At 37.9% G+C, this 13,780-nt stretch overlaps 1 protein-coding gene across 1 annotated transcript; it reads right to left on the minus strand.

The window, feature by feature from the left end:
- Positions 1-621: 621 nt before the first annotated feature.
- On the minus strand, positions 622-13,393 carry LOC5568947 (fez family zinc finger protein 2). Its single transcript, XM_001658199.2, has 2 exons — positions 12,572-13,393; positions 622-2,879 (listed from the first exon to the last, which is right to left on the minus strand). The coding sequence occupies exons 1-2, from the start codon at positions 12,581-12,583 to the stop codon at positions 1,317-1,319; spliced, it is 1,575 nt and encodes a 524-aa protein (XP_001658249.2). The 5' UTR covers positions 12,584-13,393; the 3' UTR covers positions 622-1,316.
- Positions 13,394-13,780: the final 387 nt, after the last annotated feature.

Raw genomic sequence — 13,780 nt, forward strand, 5'->3', positions numbered from 1 at the left:
AACGATCTGATATTTAAGATGAATGTTTGATTTTGTTTTTCATTGCCGAAGCAAGTTTCATAATTGGATTTTGGCCATCTTTTTGAAAAGCTGGACTTCTGTGCAGAGGTGCCCGGTGTTCATTTTCGATGTTAAATACGTGGTAAATTGCAATTTCAGTCAAACGAGTGTAAGACTTTTTGGCATTAAAATACAACTGAACAACAAGAAAAGTTGTGAGAAACATAATTTTGAAAGATGTTTCAAGTGCTGTTTGGGATTAGTTATTTTATAACTACTGTGAAGTCCAAACCTAAACTTTCTGGTCTTGACTTGTATGACTTGTATGGGGCCCAGATAGCCGTAGCGGTAAACGCGCAGCTATTCAGCAAGGCCAAGCTGAGGGTCGTGGGTTCGAGTCCCACCGATCGAGGATCTTTTCGGGTTGGAAATTTTCTCGACTTCCCAGGGCATAGAGTATCTTCGTACCTACCACACGATATACACATGCAAAAATGGTCAATTGGCAATGAAAGCTCTCAGTTAATAACTTTGTCCCAGTTGGGACGTAACGCCAGAAAGAAGAAGAAGAACTTGTATGAAAGAGGCGTTGTCATCGAAAGCAATGTTGAACCATTAGAATTTTAATTTCGATTGTAATGTATTTCTTATAAGGATGGAAACATTCTACTACACATATCTCTAGATTCCGCTTTAAATTGTACAAATAAATTCGTTTTTCATCGATTTCCTCTAGCCTTAAACCTAGCCAAGTTAGCGCGTCCTATATCTGGGATACAATTGATTTGTTTGCTGCGTAAAGTGTAAATGAGTGCGCTCACATTGTTTTACTCCTTTTTTCCGATCGATTACCCTAATAAAATACACATCTAGAAGATGGAACTAGTTTTTAAAACGATCACTGTCCGCAAGTTTGTCTGGAATATTTACAATCTTAGGTTTTTATTTTTCTTACATTAACGTTGATCACTCTCTCAAATCACTGGCTCAACTTCTGAAAATTGTATTTTGTTTCTTCTCAGCACTTTATCTTTTAGCCTCTCATAGCCTCTTATATTCTCATAACTACACATATTGCACTGGTTTTTCTTTCCAAATGGTGAATCTCTTCGAACTGGGATATTTTCCGGTGAAGGAAAACCGAGAGAAAACACAAGGATGGTCCCCGATTAGTTGATCAGAATGCTTTTGGTCAAACTGGCGGTCAATTGGTGCGATTGTTGCGTCGACTGCAGCGGCGGCGAAGACTGTCCAATCAACCCGGAAGGCGGCGGGTGAAGCTGGCTGCCTCCGAAGTTATGCTGGTAGTACTTCTGTCAGAAAACCTTTCCGATGAACGGTGCATCCAGCCGGGTTCCGCGTGCCGTTGGCATAAGAAATGGGCTGCTGTAGTCTCCGGAGCGCAAAGCTGCCGCAGCTACAGTCGAGTGGTGCAGGTTGGAAAGCGTAGAGAGGGGTGACCCAGATAGGGCTGCCAGAGAGGCGGTCGCTGCAGACGAAGGTCCTCCTGGCCAGGCAGCTGACGAATTGTGCGGGGAGTGGTTTGATAATTGCTGTGCAGATTGTTGCTGTTGTTGCTGCTGCTGTTGGTGATGATGGTGGTTGAGGTGATGGTGATGCTGCCGTTTGAGGCTGGCACTGACACTGACGTCATGCAGCTTTCGCATGTGCTTCTTAAGGTCGAAGTTACGGCAGAATCCTTTGGCGCAGATTTTGCACGTGAAGGGCTTCTTATCGTTGTGGGTGTGCATGTGAAAGGTAAGATTGTAAATCTGATGAAATGCTTTGTTGCAGATGGTGCATTTGTAGGCCTTATCTCCGCTGTGCGTCAGCTTGTGGTTTTTGTAGTTTCCCTTCTGATGGAAGCCCTTTCCACAGTACTCGCAAACGTAAGGTTTGTAACCGGCGTGAATGCGAGTATGGGTGTTTAAGGTCGAAGAGCGGTTGAACGCCTTGCCGCAGGTTTGACATTTATGTGGTTTCTCCGCCGTGTGGATGATCTTGTGCCGACATAGAGTGGATGCTTGACGGAAGCCTTTGCCGCATATTTTACAGATAAAAGGACGAGCACCGGTGTGGACTGGCATATGGCGGGTGAGATTGTAATGGGCATTGAACACTTTGCCACACTCAGGACATGCGAAGGTCTTCTGTTTCGCCAGAGCTGCTGCTGAAGCATTGGTCGAGTTCGTAGAATTGGTTGAACTGTTCAAATCACTGGACGATGCCGACGAAGACGTTGATGAGTTTAGATTGACTTTCTTGTGATGGCTCAGGGTGTGCTGTGGTGGAGACATTGAAGTAGCTTCTAAACTCCTCAAAGCATTTGCCGTCGGAGCATAGGAATGCAGTGCTGACGGTCCACTTCCAGTGCTAGCACCTGCTGCTCCTGATAATGAAGAGCCATTTAATAATGCCACCGGATGCTGAGTTAGTGCTGCGTATTGTGCAGCGGCGGCGGCACACATTAATTGACCCGGATAGTAAAGCAAAGGATATTGACTTAGTAAATCTTGATGGCGGTTGACCACGAATTGATGCATGGAACTAGGTACGTATTTTTTGAACGCCGACTCATTCACGCTCATCTGCTCATAACTGGGACTGGATCCTGCCGACGGAGGACTTTCCGGTGGAGCTGGTCTCTCCTTTCGTCGAACTTCCGGTTCCTCCTCCTTGTCTTCCTCATCCCGTCCCATAATATTGGCTATGGAGAACTTCAACGTTCCACCACTGGTCCGCTGGATCTTGATAGGTTTCTGGTCGACAGGCTCGACCGTATCGATGCTGGTATTACTGTTCGCTGACTCCATCGTTGGGCTTTTTGATGTGATCGGCAATCCTGGTGGGCTACACGGCGGCTGTATACCACGTGGACTCTGTTGGATGAGGCAAACAAGAAAAACGGGAATATGTGAGATTTTTTCGTTCTTGAAATGTGGGGTGAAAAAGAGGGGCAGGTCATTTGTGTGGGTTTGAATGGAAAATCAGGCGCCGCTGGATGCCACCTTAATGATTGAAGAGCATTGGGAATCGGTTGCCTCAGGTTTAACAAGAGGGTGAATGTTGTTCGATGAACATTTGAATATGGGTCCTGGGGATCGCAAGGGTTTGAAAATACCATTGTTTTCTTTTTTCAGTGGGAAAGGGTCATGTTTGGTGGAATGTCACGTATCACATGATTAATTTTGCGGATGTAAATTCGATCAAATTAATTGTTGGCATAATAAAATAAAGTCGAAAACAATTGACGTAAGGCACACGCCTATTTCTTTTCATACAATGAATTGCGGATAGTATTGTTCATTGTGTCACGATGAATTTGAGGTCCAACAAACATTAATTTGTGGATCTAGCAACTAACATTCATTTGAAGGATTTTTGCAGGTGAGAATTTTAACATTTAGGTAGCATGATTTGTGGACAATTATAAAACTTTGCAGACCTATAATATTCAAATAATTGGAACATATTCAAATCTTAATGTAACGTTCAAAATTTGGTTTTTACTAAGATATTTTTCCAAGAAAAATATAAAGATGATCAAAACACGGTGTTACACGGTGCGGAAAACTATAGTGGAACTGATATGCGGTTACTTTTCATTATGGGACAAATTGACTAGCTGTTTTTCCCTATTTTGAAAACTAAGCACAACTCAATTTTGACGAAAATGCGAAAATGCTGCATTTTCGTCAAAATTGAGTTGATACCAGTTTTCAACATATATTCCAATGAGCCGAACAAACTACACACTACAAACACATTTTTCTAGGAAAGACACCAAGTCAAATTGTGCCATAATGAAAAGTAACCGTACAAATTTCCGCACCGTGTGACTCAAAAATGAATCATATTCTGGTAACCTTCAAATATTTCTTGGACAGGTATCGGAGTGAAAAGCACCTGATGAAAGTTTCATTAAGATTCAAACATGTTCAAATCTTCTGTACTTTGTTGAGTATTCGACCATTTCACAAAAATCGAAATGTCTGGGATTCAACCAGTCACTTCTTAGTCCTAATAGCAATATTAAAACAAACTACCAGACAAATTTTTATCCAATTTGGAGAAGATTAGGAGGTGCCTCAATTCAAATTTGTGTTTTTTGGCTATTTTTTATCTTCAAAAAAGTCTAACGAGAATTTGGAAAAACGATAATTTAAATAAATACCACTAGTTGAACGTTTTAATAGTACTTTACAACTTTTGATAACACTGTATGCCAATTAGAGATGGTATCGACCTCATAAAATTGATTTCTGTCTATTAAAGTACCTCCAGTAAAGTTGTACTGAAGGTAATCTGATGGTACCTTATTTAATTCGGAATTTGACGGTAGTGGGCCCTAAATTTTTAACTTTGTTTGGCAGATATCTCAGGATCCTGACCACTTAGAAAGATGACGTCTTCGGCAAAGTTGTTCAGTAGTTCTCGGGATATAAATGTTTTAGTCAATCTCGAATTGAAAGGCTCAAATAATGATAGCCTTTGAGCTACTGAACATCTCTGCCGAAGACATAATCTTTCTAGGTGGTCAGGCTCCTGAGATGTTTGCAAAATAAATGTTCCATGCTCCTGGTGTTACCTATGGGTGAAATTTTGAATCAATTAACTCGATCAAGAATAGCTCTTAGCTTATTCAACAACTTGGCCAAAGACGCCATTTCAATAAGTGGTCAGGATTCTGATATATCTGCAAAACAAAAGTTCCATGCTCACTAGCGCCACCTGGTAGCAAAATTTCGAAAATGTTGACTTAAGTAATGATAGTCCTTGGGCTAATGACCAACTTTGACGAATATGCTATCTTTCTAAGTGGTCAGTCTTCTGAGATATCAGCAAAACAATAGTTTCATGCTCACTGGTGCCGCCTGGTGGTAAATTATTGAAACAACTAGCTCGAGCATTGATAGTCTTGAATTACTGAACAACTATGCCGATGTCGCCATCTTTCTAAATGGTCAGGATCCTGAGATATCCGCAAAACAAAAGTTTCATGTTCACTCGAATTTTCTGGCTGAAATAATGAGAGCGTTAGAGCTATTGCATAACTTTGTCCAAGACGCCATCTTTCTAAGTAATCAGGCTCCTGAGATATGTTCAAAACAAAAGAGTTTCATTTACACTAGCGCAGTCATTCCGTAACTGAATGACCACCACATGTCAATCATATATCTCCTAAACATCTTTGTCGAAGATAGTTTCGCTCAGGGTTGGGAAAAAATCTGAAATTCATTCTACAGTAGCCAAACAAAGCCAATCGCAAGCGAAGCCAGTGAAACTCACGCCTATCGCTGCTGTAGGCAAAGAGTCTTGAAAATTGCAATACACCCGGTGCTAGGGCCAACCCAAAGTTACTGTAGAAAAATGTTCTATAGGGCTCTGCACAAAAATCATTGCCTCTCTTTCACTCTTTCATGAAGTTTGTAAACAACAAGGCCAGTAAACGTCAAAAGCCCATACAAAATCAAAACAGTGCAGAGGCCTATTTCCCGCTGCACCCGCATTTAGCGCCTTCAATGACACTAACGATTTAGATAATTTATGCACCCAACATAGGCCACTTGATGAGATTCACGTTTTTGAACTACTGTACTGGGAAAGCCACGTGATTTTCGCGAAATTCAAGCCTACTACTATTACCATTCCCAGCACTGGTTTCGCTCTTTTTAATCTAGACCGCGCACAGTGGTTTAAAACTAAGAAAACACGACCATCAGCTTTTTCTGTGTCAAAGAGTCAAGATATTGCCAAACTATATTCGGCAAAGTTACTACATATGTTAAGTAGCAACTTTTGACAAATTTTTGGTTAATTTACTCATAAGTGATATAAATTTTTTATTTTCTCTGTTTGTCATTAAATGCATTTTGTGCCTTCGAGAAAGTTGTTGGAATTGTTCAATGAAGAAAAGTTGTCGAAGACATTTTAACTCTATCTCTTGAAATAAAGGATTTATAGCGACTTTCATATGAAAACCACTTCAAAAGTACAAATACTCACTCAACTTTTTTCGCAGCGATTTTCATGGCTTACAATGTTCAAGGACTGTGTATATATTTTCAAAATACAAAACTTTGCTGAACACACCAAGACAATATCTTCATTTTTTCTAAAGTTTTCATCTGGCAGAAAAGTGGCAAAGACACGCGAAGTCACGGATGAGTCCACCTGGAAAACATAGTATAAATGTTGGCCTTTCTAATGCATGTAATTTTGTTTGCAACTTTTTGCAACTTTTCGAGATATTTTAGTGTAAAAACGATGAATTTTCCACAATAAAATGCTCATAACTCGTAGAAAAAATGAAGATATTGTCTTGGTATGTTCAGCAAAGTTTTGTATTTCTAAAATTTATACAAAATACTAGAACATTGTAGGCCATGAAAATCGCTGCGAAAAAAGTTAAGTGAGTATTTGTATTTTTGAAGTGGTTTCCATATGAAAGTCGCTATAAATCCTTTATTCTAACAGATAGAGTAAAAATGTCTTGGACAACTTTTCCTCATTGAACAATCCAAACAACTTTCTCGAAGGCACAAAATGCATTTAATAACAAACAGAGAAAATAAAAATTTTATATCACTTATGAGTAAATTAACCAATAATTTGTAAATGTCAAAAGCTGCTGCTTAGCATATGCAGTAACTTTGCCGAATATAATAGGGTAATATTTTCACTCTTTGATTCTGAATAAACTGATGATCGTGTTTTTTGGGGTTTTAAACCACTGTGCCGCGTGTTGAACATGAAAAACCAAGGGTGTTGTACAAAATACAACGCGTGACTACTCGCGTTACAAAAATTTGCGCGAAACCGAAAGGTTAAGAGACTTCATAAAGAAATCACTAGAAAACTTTATTAAAAAACAAGAACTATCCTTGAGGTATTTTCCATGGAAAGTTAATCCAGTTATTATCAACAGCATTCTAGGAGAATTCTTTGGGGGATTTTGATTTCGATTTATGACGAATCTATGACTTTTGGTCGAATGGCATTTGGTCGAATAACATTAGGTCGAATGACGTTTAATCGAATAACGTTTAGTCGAATGAAGTTAAGTCGAAAGTACATTTGGTCGAATAGACATTGGATTGAAAAAAAATTGGTTTAAGAATCATTTGGTATTTTGTTGAAAGGATTTTTAGTCAAAAATTTAGTCAAATAGGATTTTTTCTGATTATTTTACAGTGTCATTTTGATGTTAATCACTGTGTAATTGAATCAAAGAAAAAGAGGAAAGCAGTAGGTGTTATTACTGGGGGTTACATATGCTTGGACAACATGAAAGAGTGCAAGAAACCTGCATTACTTACCTGGTGTTTCACGGAATCTGTGACATTTGGTCGAATGATATTTAGTAGAATGGCGTTTGGTCGAATGACGTTTAGCCGAAAGTACATATGGTCGAATGGAAATTTGACAAAAGGAAATTTAGTCGAAAATTAAGTCGGATAGGAATTTTTCAGATTATTGTACAGTGTAACATTTTGGGGTTAATACTCAGTGATTGGGTCATTGAAAAGGGGGGAAACATATGATAGAATGCAGAAAAAATTCTTTGGTGTACTGATATTTCTTGAACAGACTGCAAGCCTTTAATATGCGACGAGAGATGTTTTGGAATTATAGTTGATCACCCAGACTCTCCACATTATCGATTGACCCCTTGCGTTTTTGACGTTATTTGATGTCATTTTTCTGGTTCAGGCTGAGTCAGATAAATCGCCACGAGCTGATCTTAAATGGAAGCAAATCAACTTTTGTCACCAAAGTCGACTTTATCTCATTTTATACGATACATGATGCATCATTTGTTTGATTGATTATCCTCAACTCGTCATCAAAGCCACATATTTGCCCAAGGAATGTAATTTAGCTTGAAGTCACTATAAACTGATTCATCATGAGTAGGAAAACATATCCTACAGGTGGATATTTTTATGCAATTCTCCAAAAGCGTTTCCTTAAAGCCAAGGCTATTAAAATTTACCCATAAATTTCTTGTATAAAAGTGCATTTTATGCAGACAATCTGAGGAGAGCAAGTTGCTCTATGCCCAACCTATCAAGACTGGTCCTCTCATTCCAAATTCTTACCCACGGTCGTACATTGTACTCAATACTTAATGAAGGCTTCTAGCGCTCACACTGAAGATTGGCATTGGATAATGATCTGCAGTTATATATAACGAACGATGATATTTTGATAGATTTATAAATTCAATAATACTTTATATAAAATGATTGAACAACAAAAAATATTTACGAGGCATTTTCCAAAGAATGATGATATTTTGAAAGAATATTAAATTCAACAGAACACTATGTTTCCAACAATCAAAATTGCCAAATAATACGGTAAACGTGGAAAAGGTAATTTTGTAGCATTTGACTTAATTACTTTTAAATGTTCATAAAAGTTGGACAATTAAAACGTCCTTCCTTCAAATTATAAAACAGCTAAAGAATAATCAAATTGACAAGAACAATTTATTTTACATAGAAACATAACATATTCTGACCACTATGTAAAGCGTAGGTATTAATTTTGATGTAAAAAAACTCAAGATGCAATGTTTATCCATTGTGTAAAAATTGAAGTTTAGTTTTATATCCGTTGAACCAAACGATCAACCATGACAAAAGATTTTTTCGTTGAAGTGTTCTAAAGTCATTCGACGTCGAGGACCAGGGATCGATTTCCATCCCAGAGTGACTATTATGATTTAAAAGTTATAGTGACAACTTCCTCCGGAAGGGAAGTAAAACCTTGATCCCAAGATAATCTAGCACAGGGCGAAATATACCGTTAATGAATATAAAAAAGCCATTCGACGAAATGTCCCTTCGACCAAATGTCATTCGACCAAACATCATTCGACCAAATGTCCTAGATCCGTTGAACCAAACAATGTTTTGATCAACCATTGTTAAATGATCTTTCGACGAAATGTTCTAGTCATTCGGCCGAACGTCCATTCGACCAAATTTCCCTTCAACCAAATGTACTTTCGATCAAATGTCATTCGACCAAACGTCATTTGACCAAATATCATTCGATCAAATGTCCTAAAGCCATTTATAACTGTACCCAGTAAACACAAACTCGTATACGATAGCGCATAAGAGTACAAACGTGAAGGCGATATACGTACATACGCCATAAGGCTGATTGTGCTACTTTTCCCCGAATTTCGTTTCCCCGAATGTCGGTTCCCCGAACGCCAGTTCCCCGAATGACCCTTTTCCCCGAATGCCATTTCCCCGAATGACCCAGTTCCCCGAAAAGTGGTACTGTTCGAATAGGAGCTCTAATTGTTTTTAGTAGCAAGATGGTGAACTAGAAAGAACGATAGGCAATCGAAAGAAGGAGGTATTTGGTCTTTCTCGACTGTACACATGTTGCCAAAAATGCTGAGGACGGTAAAACTCCTAAGAACCGTCAATCAAATAAAGAAGGATGCATATCAGATGACCAGTACGTTCACTTACCTGAAATGTAAAAAGTTATGACAATTATGATTGCCAAAAACTGTTCGGGGAAGTGGGTTATTCGGGGAAACGGGATATTCGGGGAACAGGCATTCGGGGAACTGGCGTTCGGTGAAACGATATTCGGGGAACCGACATTCGGGGAAAAGTAGCACAACCCATAAGGCTGCATGCAAATTGTATGTATATCGCCTCCACCCTTGTACTCTTATATCCTATCATATACGATCGTGTGTTTACTGGGTATTCAGTGATAGCAAACACTGCTCTGCTCAGATTTGATATTGATTAATGGTTTAATCTTAAAGAATGTTTTTTAGTTCATAATTCATTTTTTATTATAAAAATTGAAAAAATTGGAGTACTAATGTATAGTCAAAACATTCAATGATAATATTTTTTTATCGTTTAGAGTATTCAATGTAAAATTGTAGTTGAGTGTTCTATGAGCTAGAGTCTATTACCAAAATGCGATTAAATGCCAAAATATCATTAAAGTGGTAAAAATCAATAGAAATAGAAGACATACTGAACATTGATTGAGTATTGCTGAACATTGATTGAGTATTGCTCAAATTTGGCTGAATTTTGGAAATTGCTCAAATTTGGCTGGAATTTTGATAACCTGACAGGTGAAGCGTCTTAAGAAAAATAATGCTGGGATTGATAGAAGTGAGTTAACCCTCTAATACCCAACCCCGCCTTTAGACGGGGTACACTTTTGAATTTTGTGTATTTTTTCGTAGCTCGGAAATCAAAATAATTTTATTTTTGGCTAAAACCTTGACTCATAACACGCATATAAGAAAAGTTTTTTATGACTTTTGAATGTTTTTTGTATTTTTGAAAGTTGTTTGAAAAATTGTATTCTTGTATAACCTACAAATGCATAGGATTCATTTAACGTGTAATATAAAAAATCGTACCTTTTATATATTTTCTACTACAGTACTGACCCGATTTTGTCAGCCCCCGATTTTGTCTGCCCCCGATTTTGTCTACCCCCGATTTTGTCAGTTTTTTGACCCGATTTTGTCAGCCTATTTTAAATTTGTCAAAAAATTGTTATCGTCATGTTTTACCACGTTTACATTAAAATTGATGATGATGTTTGATGTCATGAACGCATGGGCGTAGCCAGAGGGAGCAATGGCAATGCCTTTTATTCAGTGTTAAAAATCGATATTACCAATATAAGGGAGGGGGGAGCCCCTGATAAAAAAAACTGGCTACGCCCATGTCCATCGCCCTCTTAAAAGTCCATGTAACCATGTAACACGTCAAAATTTGAAAAACAGGAACAAAATGAAGTGACCCGATTTTGTCAGGTTCCCCATTTTGTCAGCCTAAAATTCATCGAGGGGCTGACAAAATCGGGTCCTTACTGTATCAACCTATCACAGAAGAACAGCTTGGGGGTATTAAAATAATTTCAAACCTGTTTTTCCATTGCTTACACGGAAAACTAAAATATTTCCAGAAAAATATTAAAAAATTTATATTTTCAAAAGTACTGTAAAAACTTGAATTTTTATTATTGCCAAAAATCAGTAACTAGAAGAGGCTACAAGAAAAAATGAAAAAGGATAGGAATGTTCAAAAATAAAAATTATAAAAATCAAAACCAAAATTCATAGATTTGCAAATAAAAATAAATCATTGCCCAAAACGTGTTTAGAACGATTTTAGATAACTAAAAATGATATTTAGATCGAAAATAACAATTTGGGTATTAAAGAATAAAAAAAAACAAATTCTTTTAAACCTGTGTTTATGATCAAACTACAAGCCACAAATGTAATCAGAACCGTTTTTCTTGCAAATTTGGTCGATTTATTTCATACAATCTTCAATGTTGTTTAGTCCCCCTTGAAGTTTTTTTTCACAGTACCTTCTGAGGGTCAAAATGAACAAATTTGGAGGGTGTAACATAAAATGTTTGTTCTTTGATCATTTTGGGCCATCATACTGAACATACTAAAAAATATTTTATTATGTCGCAAATGTTCCGACAGATTAAACGAATATTTTCAAAACTCCAGAAGGTTTGGTTGGATTGAGTTTTGAAAATAACTAATAGAAAAACAAAAATCTAATTTTCCTCTAAATTACATTTGTAAATGTACAATGTCAACAATGTAACTAATTTAGGTTATTTGTAAGATCAATAAATCACACAAATTTCTTTTCACTTCAGTATCCTTCCGAGGAAAATTAAAAATTGTCGAACACGATTCATATTTGTGTTTCACGATACGGTGTTTTGAAGTGGTGCTGCTATGCAGTTACTGGGAAGAGTGATGAGAATCAATTTCGCTGAAGACGTCAGAGGAAGTGCTAATGAATTATAAAAAAGAAATATGTTGTCTTTCTACCATATCTCATTTTATCTGTTGTATTTTTTTTTTTTTTTTGTCAAAATTCAACCTATCTGTGAATTTTAAATCAATAATTTTCGCACAACTATTTCAAGAGTTCGCAAAAAATTATTCACTAAAAATTAATCGGCACATTGAAATAGCTATCTTATATTTCTATTGTTATGTTTTTTCTATAACTATCTGAATTTAAACCATATTGAATATGAAAACAGCTTTGGTGCATTCTATAAGATGTTCGATAATGAATACTTATATGCTATGCTAAAGATCAGTTGTAGTGAGATTGTCACGATAAGCATGATGAATAGACATGTAAAAGATATTCTATAACTTTGAAACAAAGGTTTGTTATCAATGAATCTTATTAGTTATATGATATTCCGGTCCTTTGGAAAGATTAAGAAATTGGATAAGGAAATGAAATCCGAATTTAGTACTTTACCATTTAATTCCACTAAATTTTGTATCCTTTACAGATACGCGAATTGAATGGTATATAATTAAATTTGGGTTTTAATTCACTTATAGGTGTTTAACTAAACAGCTCGATGATTAATTAAATGTAATCATTCGAATAATTGATGGCTTCTACATAGAAAAACGGGAATTTTATAGACTGCTATTTTCAAACCTTGACTCTTCAACCAAACCCTACACATTATAGTGTTAAACCAAGGTAAACAAAATACTTACGAAATAAACCATGTTGCACTGCCGGTGGCCCGCTGCCGTTGGCGTTGATCAAGTGCCTCTCGAGCAACTTTGGAAGTAATCCTTCCCGGACGCCCGAAGATAGGACCACCTCCAGCTTCCTCCGTTGGTACTAATTGAAACTCCCGGCACAAAATAGCACTTAAATTAAAAGTTTCCTTCTTCTTCTGGTGGAGTCATCCGCTCTAGTAGATATTTAGTTCACACACTCACAGCAGTTAATTCATATATGCCGCATGTACGGGGAAGAAGTGCACACTCAACAGTACCGCCACTTGTCTACGTTTCAAGATCAGTTCTTCGGGAAGGTGCCAAATGCGGGCGGTTTGGGGAAATTAATTCAATTGATTACAAGACTTCAAGAGCCTCTGGTCGGGTTTTCACACTTCGAAGCCGGTGTTGCTTCTCTATCCACTGATCTGTAGACTCCCTACGAGTTATCCAGTATGCGTATGCTTCGTAGAGATATGTTTGTCAGAGCACTTCAGAGCCTTTGCAGCCGAATCCACACACAAGTGATAAGCACTCAACTACAACACGCTGCTGCTGCTATTTTCATCGTTCAAGCACAAGTTCACTGTTCCGTTTCCGTAGCGCGGACAAATGGCTACTCGGGAATGCAACCGGTTCGACAGCTGAAACTGGTCTGAGCAAACAACAATTCCGCTGATAGTACTCCAGAAGCAAATCTCGGTCAGTCGTCGTTATCCAAAGGGAAGGCAAGAAGGGCAAAACTGCAAATCCTTTTTCACCCAAATGGGAACACGTGAGAGCAAACGAGAGCGCACGATGTGCGCCGTTCGATGTTTTTTGAGCTTTTGAACGGTGACTGCTAGGGCCCTCAGATCGTAACCTTCTCCTAAGGCTTGTTTCGTCAATCACTTCGCACACATACACAAAGTATGTGTATGAGCAGTACCAAATTTGCGCATAATCATAGCACATGCCTACAGCATATACACACAGGAGCAGTGCCTGAAAGGAAGCAGCAGTACTGAAAAAAGGTACCGAGCATAAAAAGGTAGAAACATCTCTCTCAGCTCACCCTGCGCTCCGGAGGATTTTCCAACCCTCCTGTATTTCGCTTCGCTTCGAGCGCGCAATCCTTCGAGCCATTCATCCTGCCAACCGACAATGAGCAACGAGCCGGAAAAAGGACACAGCCATACATAGCGTTAATGCTATGTACAA

Source organism: Aedes aegypti, chromosome 2 (assembly GCF_002204515.2).
Source record: "Aedes aegypti strain LVP_AGWG chromosome 2, AaegL5.0 Primary Assembly, whole genome shotgun sequence".
Taxonomy (NCBI): Eukaryota; Metazoa; Arthropoda; class Insecta; order Diptera; family Culicidae; genus Aedes; species Aedes aegypti.